The sequence below is a fragment of the Oculina patagonica genome, chromosome 13 (genome assembly GCF_052425735.1).
Source record: "Oculina patagonica isolate OP01 chromosome 13, crgOcupat, whole genome shotgun sequence".
Taxonomy (NCBI): Eukaryota; Metazoa; Cnidaria; class Anthozoa; order Scleractinia; family Oculinidae; genus Oculina; species Oculina patagonica.
Window position 1 is genome coordinate 7,059,892 of NC_135770.1, and position 21,703 is coordinate 7,081,594.

The 21,703-nt window shown below is 39.4% G+C and overlaps 2 protein-coding genes and 1 pseudogene across 3 annotated transcripts; 2 read left to right on the top strand and 1 right to left on the bottom strand.

Annotated features, from left to right (window-relative positions):
* On the top strand, window positions 1-5,732 carry LOC144635006 (uncharacterized). The gene is made up of 5 exons (XM_078494068.1): window positions 1-378; window positions 2,558-2,672; window positions 3,801-3,837; window positions 4,419-4,545; window positions 5,198-5,732. Exons 1-5 carry the CDS (start codon window positions 10-12, stop codon window positions 5,714-5,716), a joined length of 1,167 nt encoding a protein of 388 aa, XP_078350194.1. The 5' UTR covers window positions 1-9; the 3' UTR covers window positions 5,717-5,732.
* A 5,018-nt stretch (window positions 5,733-10,750) lies between these two features.
* On the top strand, window positions 10,751-13,982 carry LOC144634958 (uncharacterized; annotated as a pseudogene). Its single transcript, XR_013567289.1, has 3 exons — window positions 10,751-11,277; window positions 11,791-12,381; window positions 12,874-13,982. The product of XR_013567289.1 is annotated as an uncharacterized LOC144634958 (transcript).
* Window positions 13,983-17,734: 3,752 nt separating this feature from the next.
* On the bottom strand, window positions 17,735-18,134 carry LOC144636907 (retinal Mueller cells isomerohydrolase-like). Its single transcript, XM_078496108.1, has one exon. It carries the CDS (start codon window positions 18,132-18,134, stop codon window positions 17,736-17,738), a length of 399 nt encoding a protein of 132 aa, XP_078352234.1. The 3' UTR covers window position 17,735.
* Window positions 18,135-21,703: the final 3,569 nt, after the last annotated feature.

Genomic DNA, 21,703 nt, shown 5'->3' on the forward strand with positions numbered 1-21,703 from the left:
TGGGATAGAATGGTGCCATCCTTTTTGTATTTTACTTTTCTTCTCGTAACTCCCTTAAATGCCGAAGAGAGCCAACTGGACGGCAGCCGTGGTTTGAAGAGGGGCGTTCATGCACGGGGAAATCGCGTATCGTACGGCAACTTTGCAGTTGACAAGTTCCATCGTCTTCAAGTATCAGTTGGTTCATCTACTCTAGTGAGCAACTACAGCGCGTGCGCTCTGAGCTGTGTTAACAATCCGCCATGTTCTTCGTTTAACGTTGCCTCGTCTCCTCGTTCAGATGGAAAATACCGATGTGAGTTGTTAAACGAAGACAAGTACTCTGCAAACCCAGGCCAGCTTGTCAGCTCACAGGAATACCACCATTTCAGCATCAAGGTAAAAAGAAAATCTGTTACGATCCTTGTTTCCACTTGTTTAAACATAAATGCAACTTTTTTTCATTCGGCTGCAAATATAAAAAAAGCAAGCACCACCATGAATAAGGAAAGCCTAATTTTAAACATTCATTTTTAATAAAGAGCTCTAAAGGGGCAGTGTCACTGAGAATTGGTGTTACCTTAAAATTCCAATCAAAATCAACTAATGACGGCCCGAAAATTCGCCAATTTCAAAATGGAGTTTTTGACTAAAGAAATTAATGCCTTGTACAGTTAGACCGCAGTCTTTTTTTAGCCAAGAACATTTACAGTTTATAGGTGTAACATTGCTTTATGCGGGTTGCATTTGTTACATCAGTCGAACTGCGTTCAACGAGTTTTAATAATTCGTCAAAACTAAGCTGTTGTTTAGTTGAGGCCTTCCAAGGGGTAAATGTGACAGGCTACGCAGTTTTGAATATTGATGACAGAGAAATTTCTCAATGTGGACGTATAAGCGACACGAATTATGCTGAGATGGGAGACTAACACATTAAACACTACATGATGAAAGCGACATGATTGAAAGTTGCGCAATCACCAGGATATCGAATGCTGGAAATGGAATTTCTGAAAGCTCAGGATTTCCAAATGCTGTGGGTCGGGGTAGCAAATACAAATATTCAAGGCTAGCCAAGACGCGTTAACCTAAAAAATCCGAGACCGAGGCTTTTTCAAAATGCCATAGGAAAGAGGGGTAAATTTTGGGTGCGTTTCAAGTGCTAAGTAACTTTGCACTCTTTCATATTTACGGATCACGGTTTGTAGTTATCAAATATGTATATGTTGTGGTTCAAATTTATCTTTAGTTGAATTTTTTTAAACCAGTTTGATTTTCATATTTCATTGTCTCATATTCATTAACATAATCTGAAACAATGGGAAATGAAAATCAAACTGGTTTGAAAAATTTTAAACCAAAGATAAATTTGAACCACAACATATATACCCCCATGAGCCGCTTGATTCAACCTTCGTTAATTATAAGAACTTAGAACCCCAACCTGATTCAAAGCATATATACCAGGACTCACTAGCCGCGCCCACAAAGAGAAAGAATTGCCATAGTCGTGAGGTGGAGGAGATGATTGGCGCTCTTCTCAGGACACCCCCCACCTCTCAGGGCGCCGTCACTGGAGAAGACCCTCATGCGGTTCGCCTCAATTGACTTGTTCCTATGAAGGGTTTCGCTGTACATAACAATACTTTTGAAGCTGAAAACACGCAATGATGCAGTTTCAAGGTACCAAACTTTGGTTCGTTTTAAGATTTGCAATTTTAAATTACTTAAGCATTTATTAACTATTAAATTTTCGGAAGGTTGAAGTTCGACACTTTTTTGTATAAGATAAAAAAAAAGTAATTTTCGTAATTTGTCAGTGATGTATATAGAAATTAGTTCTATCTTGTCTGCCGCTACTGAATGAGATATTGGCGCCGCTATTTGGGTGCTCAATATTCCAAAGCCAAGGCGACGAATTATTTTTTTTATTTTAAAAGCATTTATATATCAATCTTTGAAACTGGTTCTCGATCACCTACAACAAATAATTATATCACTAAAACAAATTGCTAGTCATAAGGTGAAAGTATAAATTATTAATGAAAATTGGGATAGCTCCAGATTTGCTAAAACAAATAATTATCGCACTTGGAGGAAAGTAACTGTTTGTCTTTAGGTGAAGTTATAAATTACTAATGAAAATTGAGATAGATCGAATAGTAATAACTTTACAGTTCGAAGGTTAATTTTCTTTTTTTTTATTAAAAGGCACTCCCATACTGTGCACTTGAAAACATTTCGCAATGAAAATTAATTTCACTAATCTTTCGTGATAACATCGAACTTCAACACCCAGTTTAGCTTCCTTGTGTTTGATCGCTGTGTTGAAAGTCACCTCATACTGTTTGAAAACAATTGAAACATTCAGCAATTGAAATTGCTTTCAATAGTTAACCCCCCCCCATCAGCACTTACCCTAACCATAACTAAACCTAACCTTAACCATAGCCCTTACCCTAACCCTAATCCCCCCCCCCCCCCCCCCCCCCACGCACGTTAACCTATTTCTTTGGCTTTTTTGGTTCCAAGCTTTATTTGTTGTTTTTCAAAAGATTAACTAACATTTTTTCCACAGACACCATGCTCAAGCTTTCCGTGTCAAAACAGTGCAAAGTGTGTTCCGAATTACGGTGAAAATGAATATCACTGTGATTGTGTTCCCGGCTACACAGGAAGATACTGTGAAACAGGTGAGATGAAGCTCATTTCTAAACAATTAAAAAAATATATCTATTGGGTGAACCTCACAGCTAGGAGCCTTGAAACCTTAATTCAAGTCATGAAAGGGAACCTTAACTGCAATCAGCTTTCTTTCTTCATGTCATCAGATAGAGTTTGTGCACAACAAGCTGTTTCCAGGGTTTATAAAGTCAATGTCATGTTAGTCAGGTTGCAAATCAAGAAAGTGGTTCAATTGTGTAAAACAACACCAAGAAAGTACACCGAAGCGATAGAAAAGTCATATTATTGTGATGCCATCAGGAATTGTAGATCTCAACTTGAGAAAATCAGCCTGTTTTTTTTTTTTTTTAGATTTGCCCTAGTGGACTGGAAAAACACCTAAAATTTATTATAGCTTTCTTTATCCATCAACAGCAGTTTACTTTATATTTCCATCCTGATGTACTAGGTGCTTGATGATAATGGTTTGTTACAAATCACAATAGCGCCATAATGGTGAAATATACTGAATGAAATTTACAAAAAACTGTCTGGAATTTACAATATTGTACATTAGTCTATTTGTTTGAAACTAGCTATTTACACATGTGCGCCATGGCCGGGAAGAAAAAAAAATTCTGAACCTTTTAGTGCGGCATTTAATTAGTGAAACTTTGTTGTTGTTGCGCAGATTGTAGGAATGGCATTCGGCGTGCTTCGGGGGATCAACTGCAAGTGATCCGGCAACCGCGAACCGGCCAGGTTCGCTGATACCATCCCACGCTTTTATACACAGATCGGCTTGTCTGACGTCTAACCGGGTTGTGTTCGCTAAACCTATGGCGTGCTCATAACTTGTCTCGGGAAAAAGGATACATACAAGTAAATTCATACCCCAACAATACCCCAACCATGTACAAGAAGGCCGATTAGTCAATTTTAGTACTTTTTACCAAAAAGCATTAATCTCTCCGTGACAGTACAGTGTCCCTTTTAGCTAACCCCTAACGTAAGCCACCCAAGAGCCCAGCACACAAAAATGGAGAGCTGGATGGAGAAAAGGGCAACAAAAAAGGGTTATTTCGACTTTGACGACTATGCACCAACCAAATTATCACATCATTTTAACAAAGTCAAAAATGTTTTATCTCCTTCAGTGTTAAGGACATGCCAGGATGTGTATGAAGTATCCGGGTAAGTCATACCACAGTCAATGTTTTAGTTTGGTATGGGTGACAGCAAAGAATTACCTCGTCACGGAGCCCCTCCCCGGAGTTTTTGTTCTATTAATGCGCAGCGAAATTATTTTGTACTGAGAAGAAAGCCCATAGCTTACTCTAAAAGATGTCATAATTTTCATTGGCTGTGACGTCATAAGAGCTGCCATCTTGGATTTCAACAGTTTCTTAGAAAGTCACAAAATAAGGGAAATTAATAAATTGATACAAAATTAAGCCAGAGCGCTTATGAAACGTAAATAAACAAATGGTGCTTTTCTGTTTCAAAAAAAAAATAAAGAATGGAAAATATAACGAAAAGTGTTAAAATGACGATTTATAGCAAGATCTGCTTGAAGTTATGACGTTGCCAAGGCAACGCCAAATATCATGAACAAATGGTTGCCAAATCAAAATATTAAACGCTGTTATAAACACTCCTTGCGTTGACAAAGAGAAGCTTGGACTGATCAATTTTCTACTTCGATTCCACAACTTTGCCTGCCGGGCGAAATATGCTTTTGGTTTTTTGAAGCTATATATTATTCTGTTTTTTAGATCAAGCCAAAGTCAGCAGGTTACACTTATTCTTGGCTCAACACCTACCACCGTTCTCTGTCACATTGGGGACTTTGGATGCGGAGGTGGAGGATGGACACCAGTCATGAAGATGGATGGCAGTAAGGTATACAGTCAACTCTCGCCTTGCGGACACCCCGCTATTGCGGCCTCGCTTTCGGCAATCCAGTCCCGGGCGATTTTTTGAAAGGCTCCCTTTCTTTCAAACCCCCCGCGGCCTTCGGGTACTGACATAGTTATCAGTTATCAGTTATCGACCTCATTTTCGTGTTTGCCTAAGCAGTATATTAATTATGATGTCTTATACAAACGTTCTCAATCCATGCGTGGTGCACAGAAATTCGATAATGTGTTAAGGTCCCAGAGAACAAAGTTATCCAAAACTACGACATCGCTTCAATGTTTACTCAATTTTGCTCATGCATGCGTGCGTGGAATACCGCCAAATGATATTGTTGAACAGTTTTTCGTGTAAATAATTTAAAAAGGCGACGCAAGTAAGGAAGTACAATAAAAGGATTTCTTTTTCTTACAATCACACATTACTTTACAATTCACACATTACTAACTACAATTCTATACTTTGCTTGCAGTACTTTAATTATGTACACATTATCGACATTATCTTCACTACTAACAATACTACATCTTACTTACAATACTTACACTAACACTACTTTCACAATAAAAGTTTATCTACCTGTGGAAGTAAACGTGAGTCGGATGATTGTGTTGATCTTTTAATCGGTTGTTTTTAGAGCACTTTTCACTATGACTCTGCGTACTGGAGCAATCAAAATTCCTACAACTCGTCTGCATGGGTGACTGGCTTTGACTCACAAGAGGCCAAGATACCGAGCTACTGGAACACACCCTTCTCCAAGATTTGTCTTGGTATGAAGATCGGCCCACAGACCAAATTCATTGTCATCAACAGGCAGGCTAACTCTCTGTACTCACTGATCGCTGATGGACAATACCGCCCCACCTCACTGGGTCGTAACAAGTGGCAGACGCTGATTGACTCAGGGGGCTCCTTGCAGGTCGATTGTAACAAGGAAGGATTCAACACTATTGGTAGCGATGGTCGATACTCCAAAGCACGAATTGGTATCATAGCGAACGACTGGGGTGACTGCGTAGCTTGTGACTCCAGAATCGGGTTTGGTACAGGAGGAGAATATGACAACTCTAACACGTGTGGAAACGAGGCTACGTGGTATGCTGATAATGGGGACAAGCACATCAAGGCAATGGGATACATTTTTGTTCAGTAAAAAAAGTTGTACTATAAGTTTCAGCCACACAGAGCATAAAAAAACCTTCAACCAATGCATGTACATTGATTTGTTATACTGTATTTGTTAGTTTTGAAGAGTATGATAGGTAAGTGTCTTTTGCTTCTATTTATTTAAGTTGCTTCAGTGTTAAAATGTCATATTTAAGATTTCTTTGAGGACATTGTCGAATATTAGATTGCCATCTTAACACATTTGAAACAGTTTTTCGTACGAATTAGAAAATGGGTGGGGCTAGGTTAAACGCTATTCTTAGTTTAATAAATAAACTTCGCAATAATACGTGTTTTATAGAATAGATTTCAGTTCTAAGTGTGATTGATAGCCTTTTTAGTATAACCTGACAAAAAAAAGCCATCATATCACTCCAATAGACTGTTTTACCGATACGCGCGGCTATTTTGAATTCCTGTGTTTCAAAAAGCAATTATGGGATGCCCGAAAGGGTAAGTATATATTAATTCCCCCATGAGCACTGCATCCCATGATGTCTTTCAAAATAAATAATATGAATCAAAATAGTTGCCGTCTCTGTAAAAATGCCTATTCTCTCACGTGATCAACTTTATTCCGGAAAGAGGATCGTTTAAGAACGAAGCTCGTTCTGCATTCTAATGATGACGACCGACAGCCTTTGTGCCAAATTTAAAACGAGGATAGCGCGGGTTTGTCATGAAATACGCATGCGCTATTGTTACTTATTTCGCGAAAATGGAACGGGAATATATTTCGCGAGACTTAATTTTCGCGTTTTGGCCAAAAATATGTAATTAGCATAAAAAATACAATATAAATAATTTAAAATTAATTTTCGCGGGTCTTTAATTTTGCAATTTTTAAAAATCGCGACAATCGCGAAAATTAAGTCCCGCGAACATAAGTAACAATAAGGTACACAGTTTGCGGTCTCATCTCAGTACGGAGTTCGTATTTAGTTGACATGATACCACATTGACATGTCATACCAGAGCGAAAATTTCTTTCCGGAATGAAAACCGAAATGAACTTTTTCCAGAATGAATTGCTAGCTAGGGAATGAAATTTCGTCTTGGTATCATGTAAACGTGAAGTCACAGCACATTTGCACGGTCGGTTACTGGGGCTTTTTTTTCCCGCGCCTACTAAAACTGAGAGCCCTACGCCATAGACAGAAGTAGAATGCATCAAATGTAACGAAACTTTGCAGCAATGTACGCTGATAAATTACTTATTCATTGTTGTTTATTTCATGATCCCATGTGACTGCTATTAAGACGTCATGTATGATTTCCAAATTTTGCATCAGAAAGAATATTCAGAAAAAAAATGGTAAAAATTTTATGTTAGTTTTCTACATAAAGTTCTATGAGTTCTATAAATGAAAACTCATTTCAATCGGAGAAAATTAAAATTTCCCGCCGCATGGCCATATATGGTCAAACTTTAGGGGTAGTTAAACGCGAAAACAATTAATGTATTCGCAATGGAAAAGACAATGCTGCATAAAATCAAAATCGTAGTTTTACATTTAGCATGTGGTGCTAAGACCCGTATTTCGTCACGAAATACGTCATTTTGACGTCATATTGACGTAATTTGTGATAATTTAAAATGCCTTATTGCTCTTAACTTATTAAGAGTGATTTACAGATGACTTTGACTATGCTACTACTAGTTCATATAACAGTTGTTTAAGTAGACAAAAGAATCAACCTGTGATAACTATTTAGAGTAGACTTTCTTAGGTAAATTGTAAGGATATGCGGGAGCTCACTCAGTTCTCATTTCAAACGAAAAGTTGACTATCTTAATTAACGTATACTAAGTTACAGGATTTTAGAAAAAGAGATTTTGTTCTTTTTGAAGAAAAATTGAATCACAATAGTCTTAGTCATGCCGCATACTATCCAGCAAATACAGTGATTGTTGCCTCGTGTCATGTGTCTAGGCCTCGTATCACGTGTTTTGACACGTGACACGAGAATATATGGGGGCTTTCTGCATTCCGGACTCCGGATCGAGCGGTCCGGGTTGGAGACCTGATCGGGGCACTGCGTTGTGTTCTTAGGCAAGACACTTTACTCTCGTAGTGCCTCTCTCCACCCAGCAGGTGTATTTAACAATTATTAGGAATTATTCTATGAGCCCGCGTTGGATACGAGGTGGTAAATAGCCAACGGGGGGCGAAGCGCCGAGTTGGCTGTAACGACTGAGCGGCACTTGCCGCACTCATTTCCCATATAAGGTATTGAGTGGATTTAAAGTAAAATATAGTCACACGCACGTTAACAACAACAACGACAACAACTTTTTTTCGCACACTTAATTCAAATAAATATACAATACAGACAATAATAAAAATTAAAAAAGTGCATGGCTGCCCACCACAATTTGCTAATTAGATTGGGCAGTCATCCTTAGTGTTTGTTACAATATTTTTTAAAAGGGTGAGGTGTATTTAAGATGTTGATAACAAATACAACAACACACAAACGCACAAATAAAATTTAAGTTTATTGAAGGTTTACTTCACGTTATTACAGTGGCATTCTAAATATATGTAGCCTTTGTGGTGAGATTTTAGCCTGTATCTTGATTGAAATGAAATTGCAAACACAAGGGTCTTACATACTGAAACAAAGCTTAAGTTCAAATTCAAGTTCAAGTACTGGCAGAAATAAACTAGTCGATGAAATCGCCGCGTAGAACTCAAAGCAAAATACACCAGGACAGTTAGAGATGACTAACGCAACGTTTGTCGAATGAGATGAGGTCCAAGGAGGATAATGTATGTGGGGTCAACAGTACGCACAGTTTTTTAAATGTGGTTGCAATTGCGCAATTTAGTGTGACACAAAGCGACACAAAGCAGATATATGCAGGATTGACCACTATCCTATAAGATGCACACTCCTTATATTATGGGGTCTCTTATGATAGGCATCACAAAATGTCCTCGTTTATAAACGTTTACCAAAACACACAAAATTCTGTCAAATTTGAAGTGATATTGAAAATGCCAAAAAATCCAGTCAAATATGAAGTACTTATTGTACAGAAGCTGTGTTCAATCCAGGACATAAGTGGCTTAAAGGACCTTTTATGCTTATTTCAAAGAATGTGTTAGGAGAGTAAATTGAATATTTAGTTGCATTCATTTATTCGCTATCACTGTTAAAAAAAAAAAAAAACATAAAAAATCCAGCGTAGAAATTATTGTTTTGGTGTTAAAGTAGCATGTTAATATTAATGTTCCAGCTCGGGATAATTAAGCTCCGGCTGTATGGGCCACTTGACTCGGACTCAGACTTTACCTTACCTTACCTTTCAATAGCCATAACTAGTACATGGCGTTTCGGTTTACTGGCCGTAAGATCATAATGAACTGTAAACAAGTGTTTAACTGTAACTGCACAAAGCTGTAATCTACCTGAGTGTTAGTTTCTAAATAATAAATGTTTCAGCGCTCTAGCAAATCGATCTTATGAACTGTAGCAAATATATCTTATGAACGTTTGTTTACGTTTTCAAAAATAACGTTTATTACGATGTAATTTGTATCACTTCACAAGCTCGCACTTAAATAAACTGCACTTAAAAATATTCTTTGGTTAAGTGTCATTGGTGTAATCTCTAGATAGTGTTGGGGCGAAGTAACTGTGTATCCTCTTTCCCAGAAGATTTTTAAGCTGTAATATATCCCAGCTTTCAGGAGTCCGACAAACTCGTAGCGTGGTTCCGCCTCTGTTTGTTGATAACAAGGCCGGAGGACCCGGTTGGGACTCCCATATGAAAGGGGCTTGGATGCTCGTCGGAAAGAAACAAAACTCAAAAGATACTAAAATATATATAAAAAAAATAGAATTGATGTTGTACATTTCTTCGTGTGCAACCCTAATACCCGATTCCCTCTATAGCGCGCGCCTGCAAGGATTCACCCTAGTTGTTTAATCGAACCATGCGAGAGACTCAGGGATGTAGGTTGCACGTTGCTAAGTCTCGCGCAAGGTTTGATGAATACAACTAACGTGACTCCCTGCGGGCGCACGCTAGAGCAGTTTTCAATTGAGTGTCGTAAAACCAAATCCAAAGGAATTAGTCTAGCCAATCAGGGATCAAAGCACACAGACAATCCAGGGATCACCAATCAAAACTCGAAGCAAGTACATTTGGCTGACACGAAGCGCGGGAAATATACGTGCGTGAGCGAGTCATGATTGGTTTTGGTTTTACCTTCTGATTGGCTGAGAAATGGTGGCGCGAGATTTTTAAGCAAATCACTAAGCGTAGCAATGCAAAACCAAAGCAAACGCAATTTACTTTCGACACTCAAGTGAAAACCGCTCTATAGAGGGAATCGGGCATTGGTGTTTTGCCCGGAACACCCTAAGTGACACCAAAAATCCGAAATTTACACCCTCAAGTGAGATGACGAACATCCCCGGCTTTTTCACATGGGAGTTCGCCCCCCCCCCCCCCCCCCCCCACCCCCACCCGGAAAACAACTCAAACAGCCTAAAACCTAATGTCATATAATAGTGTATCGGCCAATCACAACTCAGAGCTAGTAGTCAAATAAAGCATGTCGGAGTTGATCCGAGATCATGAAAGACAAAGGCGAGCGCAATCTGCTGAGCAACTCTACGTTCTCTTTGCACACATTGCTCACCAATGATCTCTTGTCTCGAGATTAGTTTTGGAATAGTTTTTGCAAACCTAAATTATACGCCCACAAAACTAAAGCAGTATGGTCAGTTGTTGTTAGCCTTTGTTTGTATCATGCAGGACATAAGATGCAAATTCTATTTTTAATAAAGAGTGGTCCAAAACGTCTCAAATGGGAACAACGCTCAGGAATTTCCGGCGATGAAAGCCAGAAAAATAAACAAGTCAACCTTTTGACCGATGAGGAAAAGCTCTCCTCAGAGACTTGAAAAGAAGCCAAAATCACGAGATCAACAATCTCTAGTGACTAAAATTTGCAACCAAGTTTTGTGAAAATGGCTGAACGATTTCTCCCCAGCTTTCGGAATCTTATCCCTTTAGCTCTCAGTAGCAAACTTGACATTTGACTTAGCTGATGGTGAATCAATCGGCAGCTTGTCCAGTAGCATAATTGAGAAATTGACGGGGATAAAAACGTGCCTCCCTTAAAGAATTGAAATGTGTCCAAAAACAGCTGAAACCGGAATAAGGTCAGACAAGGGTTAAAACTCAATATACGCATGCATTGTGTTTTTGTCTGGCTTTGGTCGCAAAAGTACTAGTTATACTCTATGAAGGTTTCATCCAATCTTGTTAGTTCACAAGGCATTTTGAAAACGGTATTATGGCTGAGATATCAAAGACTCGCCCCGTTTCCAACACGGTGGTGTTTTCATCGATATTTCTCTCCGTTATTTGCTTCGTGGGATTGATTCACGTCGAGATTGAACTTCACGTTCATCGACAAATGCTTCAAGTCTTGAATCAACAAAAGGAAGAAAAGCTCGAGCTACGAAACACAGCAAACGACGAAAATGAGTCTGCGATGAAAATGCTACACAGTGATTCAAACAAAGGTGAGTAGCACAATGATTAAGTTAAAAAAAACAGATGAATGTTATTTATTTGTCTTAATAAGCTACAGCTGAATGTAACTAAGGAAGTTGAAACATGACTCTCGGGCAATCACATCGCGTTATTTTGGAGTCACATCAATCCAGTATTGTGGTCAACTCAAAACAAATAAATAACTCTAAAGTTTATAAATGCGGAGACAGAAAGTGCGTGTTGCCATGTAAAGAATGTGGCATTATTTTTCTACCCAACTTTTTGATTCAAATGGGATAATCGCTTTCAAAAACAACGGAGATTAACGCATGGCGACTATTTTTGAACCAAAATCACGTGGAATATAACCTCAAATTGAGTGTTAATTTAAATGTTTACTGTTGGTAACTCTCGTTACCAACATTGAAGATCAAACTCTTCTCAGCTTGATCCGCTTACTGTAAGAATAGCTAGTTTTTTGTACTTCGTTGTCTCCTTTGTAGTACTGTGAACTCAGAAAATTTGGTAATGTTTTCTTGCAGAACCACACATTCGTTTTAAACGCAACGTAAAAACTGCAGACAAGGAAGCAAATTCCAGTGAAAGCATCGATCGTGAAGTCATTAGAAAGGAAGTTCGACTTGCCCTTAGCAGTCAGGTCTGCAATGTCCATTGTCCCAAAGGTATCAGAGGAAAACGAGGCAGGCCTGGTCCCAGAGGCCCTCCAGGTAAACATGGACCACCTGGGCCGCAAGGAACTCAGGGACCTAAAGGAAACCAAGGTACTCAGGGAATTCAGGGAACTCCTGGACCTAAAGGCGACCAAGGTCCTCAAGGACCCAAGGGCGATGCTGGAAAATCTATCTCAGCCCCTTCAATTGTGGCACCTCCCATGTCCATGGTGATAAACGAAACAGGCACAGCCTCGTTTCAGTGCGAAGCTGAAGGAAACCCGGAACCTGAAGTCACGTGGCTAAAACAGAATTCCAGCCTTGTTGCAGACAAACAAGTTGTGCCGTCACGTGGTGGTCTGATGATTACAGATGTGACGTCACAAGATGAAGGAATGTATACTTGTGTAGCAAGAAACATTCTTGGTGGAGCGTCAGCATCAGCCAATTTAACTGTTCAAGGTGAATGAAATATAGAGATTACAGATTTATTGATGCGTCACTGTGATTCCAACTCAGGCGCATGCAAAAAAAAAACCTAAATTTAAATTTATTGAGGGAGTGTAGAAGGACCTAGAAACCCCTTCCCCTTCCAACTTACCAAAAAAAAAACAAGAGATGAACGTTGGGTCCCGTGAGCCACTTTACTAGATCAGCAATACTGAGCAATTTTGAATTGTTGGTATTATTACCAAAATATCGTCGTAACTCATACTTGATAACTGTTACATCAAAATCCGCCCTGAAGGGCGTGTTAATTGTTGTTTTTTTTTTAATTTTTATGAAAAATAAAATGTCGCTATTTTCCATTTTAATTTTTAAATCAATAACGTCGTAAAGCGTAAAATGACTGTGCGTTAGTCACAACGTATTCAACTGGATGTTCGCAGAATTTAAGAATAAAGAAGCGTTTTATTAAGTTTTAACTAAGGGCATAGTTTGTTCACTTCACAGTTGGCGCCTTGATAACTCGCAAGCCCTCGTCCATCATCGTTGAAGAAGGACAGAACGTGAGCCTGGTCTGCCAAGCTACTGGTCAGCCGACACCAACGATCACATGGCGCAAGTTGTACGGTAACGCAATAAAAACACGATTTAAAGTTGACAGGGTGAAAATGACAATTGCTAATGTAAGGAAAGAAGACGCAGGAGACTACGTGTGTTCAGCCAAAAATCTGCTTAATGAAGAATCCGCGGTGGCACAAATAACAGTCATTGAAGAACTCAAGTTTAAGTTGCTTCCATCCGTGAAAGTAGTCACATCAAGTTCTAGAGACGTGATTCTGAACTGTACAGCTCAGGGTGCCATAGACATTTCCTGGAAACGAGCAGGCCATAGTCATCTCCCAAATCATATTCTTTACCCAAATGGAACTTTAGTTCTCAAGAGATTTACTCCAAAGGATGTTGGAACTTACACATGCGTTGCGAGAAATTTCCATCGTTCTATTAAAACAAACACTCTCATCGAGGTAATTCCCAAATCTTGCAGCGCTTTAAAATCGGGAAGCAGTGGAAGCTCTTCAGGAAATTACATGATTGATCCTGATGGCAAAGGTGGCGTGACTCCCTTCAGTGTGTACTGTGACATGAGTGACAAGGGTAGTGTTGGCGTGACGATAATTAGTCACGACAGTGAGAGTAGAACCCATGTTGGTAACATTCCTGGATGTGAATAGTCCTGGATGTTACAGTAAAGATGTGCGATACACTGGAGTCAGCACCGCTCAGCTAGCAGCACTCACTCGAATCTCACAGAACTGTGAACAGTTTATCAAGTTTGAGTGTAAGGATGACATAGGGTTTATTGTACATAGTTATGGTTGGTGGGTGTCACGTGATGGAACACGGATGAACTACTGGGGCGGAGCTACAGGTCATAACGGTATGTGCGCATGCGGGGTAACAAACTCTTGTGCCAATGGTAATAAGTGTAACTGTACGCACCTAGCAGTCACCGTGTGGTTGGAATGAGGACAGCGGCCTGTTGACAGATAAGTCAGCTCTGCCTGTGACACAAATCAGACTGGGAGACTTGGATAACTGGCACGAGAACAAGGATATCACACATTAGGAAAACTCAAGTTTATGGCCAGGCATAGATTTGACATAGATAGTGAGCTCGTAGCCACAGTATAATACAAATAGAGCCTAAAAATATTTAAACCTTATTATCAGTCAAGACTATGATAATTAATTAAATCTAATTATCATCGAATAAGAAATAGAAGAAATAAAAAATAAATACAAAATTAATATTACTCAGGATAATAAGACCTAACGAGATAAAAATAATTAATTATTAATATTAATTATATAATTAATTTATTTTTATAGCGAATGTTTTGAACTTGAAAATTTAATGCTAATGAAATGCTACTACTCAGTTAAGGAAATGGAGTGAGTCTCTTGTATCTTATTATTTCCTACTTAAAGAACTGAAACATTTCGCAACTTTGTTAAAAAAATCGATAATTTTACTTGAAATGCACCCTTGAATCGTTATAATTGATTGTACTTGCATACACATCTTAACACTAGTCATAATTAGTGCTTTTCACACTTGCACTTGCGATAATCTTTGAACATGTGTAGCAAAGCCAAAACGAAAATGATTCATATTAATATTTAGCTAACTAAATAGTTATACCAGCTCGAATTACAAGCAGGCCATCTTGTCTGGATGTTTGCGCAAGCCGATCGCGCGACCTTGCTATAAGAAGGCCTTCTCCCTACTACAACTTTACCTAAAATTTAAAGCCTGTCTGTGTAACCATCTCTCGTTCTTTATGGGCAAGAGGACTCGAAGTCACGAAAAACAGGTCAAAACAAATACAGAACGCAGTTAATATATGATACGGTTTGGGTTTCTGGAAAATTTACAGAACTAGTTTCCAGTTCGTATTGTCTTAAATAAAGGCAGGGGCGGATCCAGGATTTCAAAAGGGGGGGGGGGGGGGGTGGATGGCAGACCATTAAGCCCTACCCCTAACTCTAAGTGGCGGCAGACGGCGAAACGTGGCGTAACAACAACCAGACATGAGCGAGAGCTAATTTTTCTTTCTTTCATTATTTTCTATCAAATAAAGTGACATTTCGAATTTTTTTTACTGAAAAATGGGGGGTGGATATCCACCCTATCCACCCCCCCCTGTATCCGCCCCTGAAAGGAGACAACAATATATATATTTTTTTTATTTTATCTGTCATAAACCTTGTGGAACGTGCCTATATAGAGGCCTCCCCCTATTCCCCTCCCCTCCTCCCTTTTTGAAGACACATGCCGACATATTCATTCGTAAAAAATGACGTTACACATGTGCTTTGTAAAAGTCTAACTAAATAAGCAACATATGTCTAATAAAACTGTACTGCCCGTTGAAATATTAACCAAGCGATTCTATAAAAATGTTATTATTTTTTCTCATTTTATCTTTTTGGCCTGGAAAAGGGTATCCATTCCTTGGATAGGGTTGGGGTAAGAAGAACCTTTGCGACAAACACCTATTTTAAATTGAGCAATCCTCCATTGAGTGTCGTAAAACCAAAACCAAAGTTATCAATCTGACCAATCACAAAGGAAACCAGTTTACCAATCAGAACTCAAAGCAATTACATGAAACCGGCGCGAAGCACGGGAAAACGTGTGCGAGGGAGTCTCGATGTTTTTGTTTTACTTTTGATTGTTCAGAGCTGGCGCCACCACTTTTATATAGAGGATGATACAGTTGCGCGGAGATAGAAATTACTTTGAGTGTTCAAATCGATAGCTCACGAGTGAGATATCGGGGTTAAAAGGAGAAGATAAATTTAACCCTCGGACGTACAAGGGGGAGGGGGGTGGCAACGAAAAGAAAAGAGAAAATTTAAATCGAAGATGACGGATCCAAGATGGCGGTTCAAATGACGTCACGTGACGTCATATGACGTCACAGCCAATTAAAATTATATCATCTTGTAGAGTAAGCTAAGGGCTTTCTTATCAGTGTAAAATAATCTCGCTACGCCTTAATATAAAGAAAACTCCGGGGAGGGGTTCCATCCACCCCCCCCCCCCCTTGTACGATGGTGGGGGGTGAGTTTGCTGTACGTCCGAGGGTTATTATAAGCAAAATTATTCTTTTATTATATAAACCTACTAATCGAGGTTTTGACGATTTCCCGAAGATTTCCCACCATTTTCCAAAGATTAGAATTTTTCAAAATGTGTCGAAGGTCGTACGAATGTTTCCGAATTCCGAACTTTCCGAAAATTCGAATTTCCAATTACCGAGATATTTACGATTCATACAAAGGCAACTCGCACTAGTAAATGATACAAGTATCATTTTATCCACAGTTATACATTTTTATCGATTTGCTACCACTCGCTAAAACACTGCAGTTTTATAAAAACCAACAAAAGAATAAAAGCAAATGCGATCTTTTGACACTCCAGTGAAAGCCGCTCTAGGAAGCTGAAGGATTTCTCAATGAATTAACGTACGCTCGCTGTTATCAAAGAACGGGAATTAATATGAATATAAAGCACACATTTCTTGTAACTAAAATTGCCAAAGAAACTTATCAACTACAAAGTACGCAGCAAATAATTTAAATGTTGTTTTGCCAGCTTTTCATCTTAAAAGATAATCTGAAAAGCGGGAAAATTACATTTTGCGCTACCTTTTCATTGAGAACTTTTATGCCAATAATTTATTAATAACCTTTAGCATCGCACCCTTTTAATTATAAAAGATGAAAGCGTCCGTTTTACAAAATGTAAACGTCAACATTTTGTAAAAGTCTCTAAGCACACATAAATTCTGTTACTATTTAGGCGCATGATGCGCTTACCTTGACAAATTTCATTATTACTGTCAAAACAATAATTGCAACACAAGTGCACACATGTACACTACTTCTTAGAAACAAACAAACACGGTGTGACCACATATGAACTAAAAAAATTAATATGATTTCACAGGACATACAGCGTCAAAAAATATAATCTAAAATACTTCACAAAGCTGATATTTGATGATGCCTTTCTTAAACTTTCCCTTCAATATAGGTTGTTATTTTGAAAACTCTCCAAAAACAGGTCAAAAAGTTTTAATAACCTTAGTTGCTTATTTAGTTAGACTTTTACAAAGCACATGTGTAACGTCATTTTTTACGAATGAATATGTCGGCATGTGTCTTCAAAAAGGGAGGAGGGGAGGGGAATAGGGGGAGGCCTCTATATAGGCACGTTCCACAAGGTTTATGACAGATAAAATAAAAAAATATATATATATATATTGTTTCTCCTTTATTTAAGAGAATACAAACTGGAAACTAGTTCTGTAAATTTTCCAGAAACCCAAACCGTATCATATATTAACCTGATTAACTGCGTTCTGTATTTTTTTGACCTGTTTTTTATAGTATACAGTAGTATAGCAGACTAAATTCATAATCAACGTCATCGAAATGTAACCTCGATTCGACTGCGGATTTCAAAAGATGTCATTAGCTCGTTGACAAATATAACCAGCAAGAGGAGAAAATCTTGCGTGAATGGAGTTCACGCCCCACCAGGGCGGGAGAAGCCTTCTCCCGCCCTGCGTGCCACTAAACAAAAAGCGCTCCAGTTTAAACCCCGCTAGTTAATAAACCATTAAAGTCATTGCGGCTGTTCTATTGCTACTGAAAAAGCCCGTATGGAAACTCATTAGTAATTCCTTTCACCACGCCTCGTCCCAGTTCCTTGAACTCCTTCGCGTCCAGTACCATCAGGTAAGTGGTCTGGTCAGGGATTTGATCACGCATGACATCACTACACCGTCATCTTCTTAATTCCCATCAGGCGCTTTGACGAACACAGGCTCTGAAGCAAATCCTCCAGGCTCCTGCCATGTGATAAACTCCTTTGTCTCAACGTTCAGCTTCACCAGATGACTGAACCACTTTTCCTGGTCAGCTCCAACGCCATACACAAACTTGTACGGCTTGCCATTATTCTCCGCGTCGTTGAACCGCGGGAACTCCATTCCAGAGTGCAGCAAGGTGTAATCCAATCCGTAAGCTCCTTCTTTGAGAGGCTTTGCCTCTTTCACATCTCCAAGGTCTTCCAGAGGAAGCTCGTATCGGCGTATATCCGGGACGTCAAGCTTCTTCTCGCCAGGCACTATGGGGATCGCATATTGTGCAGGTACGTCTGCTCGATAATTTGTTGTCATGGAAGGACGCATCCAGGTAAATTACCATCTTTTTCGAAAGCGTTGACTGAGGAAGACGAAAAAAGGATCGAGTGAAGACGCCAGCGTAGTCCCTTGTTTTCTGTCGACCACAGAAACCTGGAGCGCTGTTCCGGCTTCCACTGAAACCACTCAGCGAACTAAGTTTGAGTTTTGTGTGAAAAAATCACCACAAAAATATAAATTTTTTTTATTTTTCTTCTCGTGATTATCTAAATGATTTTCACAAACCTAAATTATCCGCCCACAAACTTGAGCAGTACCTAAGATGTTATTAGCCTTTTTTATGATATAGCCTTTGTCCATATCATGCAGGACACAAGATGCAAATTCTATTTTTAACAAAGGATGTGCAAAACGTCCCCCAATGGGAAGAACGCTCAGGAATCCGGCGAAATTATGAAATATAAACAAATAACCTTTGACCGATGAGCGAAGGCCCCTCGGAGATGAAAAGAAGCCAAAATAAAGCGAAAGGGAGGTTAGAAGGAAAAAGCTACTTACGTGAGACCACCACACCAAAAATATACGTCAGTGACAAGATCAACAATTGGATAATTGCAAAATTTTGAAAATCTGAGATTTTTCCCCAGTCATCCCTATAACTCTCAGTGGTTGAACTGAAGATACTGAGTAACGGCAGCAGAGATAATAAATTATGATTAACCACTATTGGGAATATGGGTGTTTAAATTTTCACTCACAGAAATACTACTCCAGAAAAAGAGAAATGGTAAAATGACTTATAACACACGAACTAGCCCCAGCTGAAAGGAATTACCGGCCGCGCAGCAGAGGCTGACTTAAAAAAAATTTTTTATATAACAAAAAAAAGGACAACCCTTAATAAAGTTTTTATTTATCTACGACACTACACATGATATGATAAAATAGTAAGCGACCATAAGCACAGAAGGGCCAGATTCCACATTTGCATAAATAATCTTATTTAAAATAAAGCATAACACCACTAGAATCACTAATGTCAGCAAGAGGGTAAATAAAAAAAAAAATAGATAAAATATACAGAACACATCGCTTTAGAATCCGTTATTGACTGGTGATAAACACGACTTTCGTTCGAGAGGAAGAACCCTAAAGTGCACTCTTTCACGAATGTGTCACTTCTATACCTAGCTACAGATCTATTCATATAGCTTAGGACATTGCTTCGTGGTTCGCATTTTGAGAAAAATACCTAAGGCGCATTTTTACAAGACACTTGATAAACCTAACATGAAGAAATGGCATTCTCGTCCCAAGAACCGCCTGCTCCCTTAGCAGGCGGAGCCTGTGCACGACTAACAAGTGGCTCAGGGGATCTGTTTTATTCCTAGATTTCAACAAAGGGAGTTTCAAGTCTACCCAATCAAATTAAACGTTTGAAACTCTCGTATAACATAAGGATTTTAAAACGGTTATTTGATTGGCGTAATAAAATACATGAATCAAGTCATGTGTCCCCAAATCCACATCTTACACAGGCTCAGACGACCGAGAAGGACAAGCGACCGGGAAAAAATGAAAAAAATTACATTTTGCCTACTTTTCCGGATGTACACAGACACATAGATACCTCCTGTCACAAACACGGGGATAACCATTGCGCCGACTTGCAACAAAAATCACGTGAACAAATCAAGTATCTTCAAAAATACCTAAACAGACTTTTTCAAACAACATTTTATAATTATGTAGCCCATCCTGGTTCTAAACTTTAGATTTTTTGTACATTTCGTCAACTCACTAATGTGATCTCAACAAACATTTTCCGCAATATTTCTCAGTTGCAGGACCACACAATCGTTACAAACGCCATGTGGAAACTATAGATATGGAAACAAACGCCAGCAAAACCATATATCGCAAAGTTCTCAGAAAAGAACTCCGACTTGCTCTAAATAGCCACGTCTGCAATGTACACTGCTCCGGAGGAGAAGGGGTAGAGAGGCAGGCCTGGTCCCAGAGGCTCTCCGGGTAAACATGGACCACCCGGGCCGCAAGGATCACAGGGACCTAAAGGAAACCAAGGTACTCAGGGAAGACCCTGGACCTAAGGGAAGCCAAGTATAAGGAACACGGAACTCCGGGACCCAAAGGAGACCGAGGACCAGGGACAGGGCACCGGGAACAAAAGGAGACGAGGTACAGGAACAGGAACCGGACGAGGAGACCGAGGAGTCAGGGAACAGGGAACCCTGGACAAGGAGACGAGGTACCAGGGAAGGCCCTGGACCGAAAGGAGAGAGGACCAGGGACAGGGCCGGACAAAGGAGCAGGGACAGGGAACCTGGACAAAGGAGACGAGGTAGCAGCCGGCCCCAAGGATAGGGACCTCTGAGCGAAAGCAGTCAGAGGGGGGACCAGGGGGAGTAGAAGTGAGAGTAGAATTCTTGATCAAGGTGGTAGATCGATTGGAGTCAGCCCGCCAGCTAGCAGCACCCTGAGTCTCACAGAATGAAGTTTCAAGTTTGAGGTTTGCGTGCTTTATTGAGCAAAGTTTTCTTGGTGGGTGTCACATGTTGGAACACGGATGAACTACTGGGGCGGAGCTAGAGGCCATGACAAGATGTGCGCATGCGGAGTAACAAACTCTTGTTCTGGTGGTACAAAGTGTAACTGTGACAACAGTGGCAGAGGTTGGTTTGAGGACAGCGGTCTGTTGACAGACAAGTCTGCTCTGCCTGTGACACAAATCAGACTGGGAGACTTGGGTAACTCACAAGAAGAAGGTTATCATACATTAGGAAAACTCAAATGTTATGGCCAAGCATAGGTGGTGGGCTGGTAACAAACGTTAAACTACCAACTCAGCCTAGAAATGTATTAAAACCTTACTATGAACTCTGTAATATTCGTATGATTGCATTTGATGGATTTTAAATACGTTATAAAATGTTGAGGATTTTATAAGTGAATGTCTTATCGTAAACTTTAAATGCCAAGAAATTGAACTGCTGCTTAAAAAAAAATCAGTGGTTTCAAATCTCCTTAATTTTTTATAGGTCATTTAAGGGGGCTCACAATAGTTTTAAGGTTTTCTAGCACTTTTACATTTAAGGGATTCAATAAGACAAAATAACATTTCTTTTTAAATATGATCATATGACGTCATCACCTGTTACCATAGCAACAATATTTGGGCGTAAATAAGAGCCATCATGGAGCTTCTAACGGCAATAGCGCAAATTACTCGGTGACCCCTATTTTTCTGAATCTTATCCAATTCTACATAAAAAAGGGGAGAAATTATAAAGAGTTTAAAAAAATTCTCTGGAGCAGATTTTATGTAATTACTCAAAACCGTAATTTTTGACTGGCTAAAAATCCGGTCAAGAGAATTTTTTTAAATTTCACCTGTAGTTTTCTCTCATGCCACACTACCTAATTTTGAAATAAAAAAGTGGGGTCACCGGACTTGTTTTTCAGTTAAATTACTTCGCGTTTCAAGAAAAGACACGCGTGATCCACGCGCGTTCAAAAATCTGGCCTTTACAAGATCCCGTCTTTCGCATGCGTAAACGTTGTCCGCTAGTCAATGCCCTCAATTTGCTTAGAAGAGT

Coding starts and splice junctions, on each gene's coding strand:
- LOC144635006 (XM_078494068.1), top strand. CDS start 10: ATGGTGCCATCCTTTTTGTATTTTACTTTTCTTCTCGTAACTCCCTTA. Junction 2,673..3,800: donor AGGAAGATACTGTGAAACAG/GTGAGATGAAGC, acceptor TATCTCCTTCAG/TGTTAAGGACATGCCAGGAT. Junction 4,546..5,197: donor TGAAGATGGATGGCAGTAAG/GTATACAGTCAA, acceptor GGTTGTTTTTAG/AGCACTTTTCACTATGACTC.
- LOC144636907 (XM_078496108.1), bottom strand. CDS start 18,134: ATGCGTCCTTCCATGACAACAAATTATCGAGCAGACGTACCTGCACAA.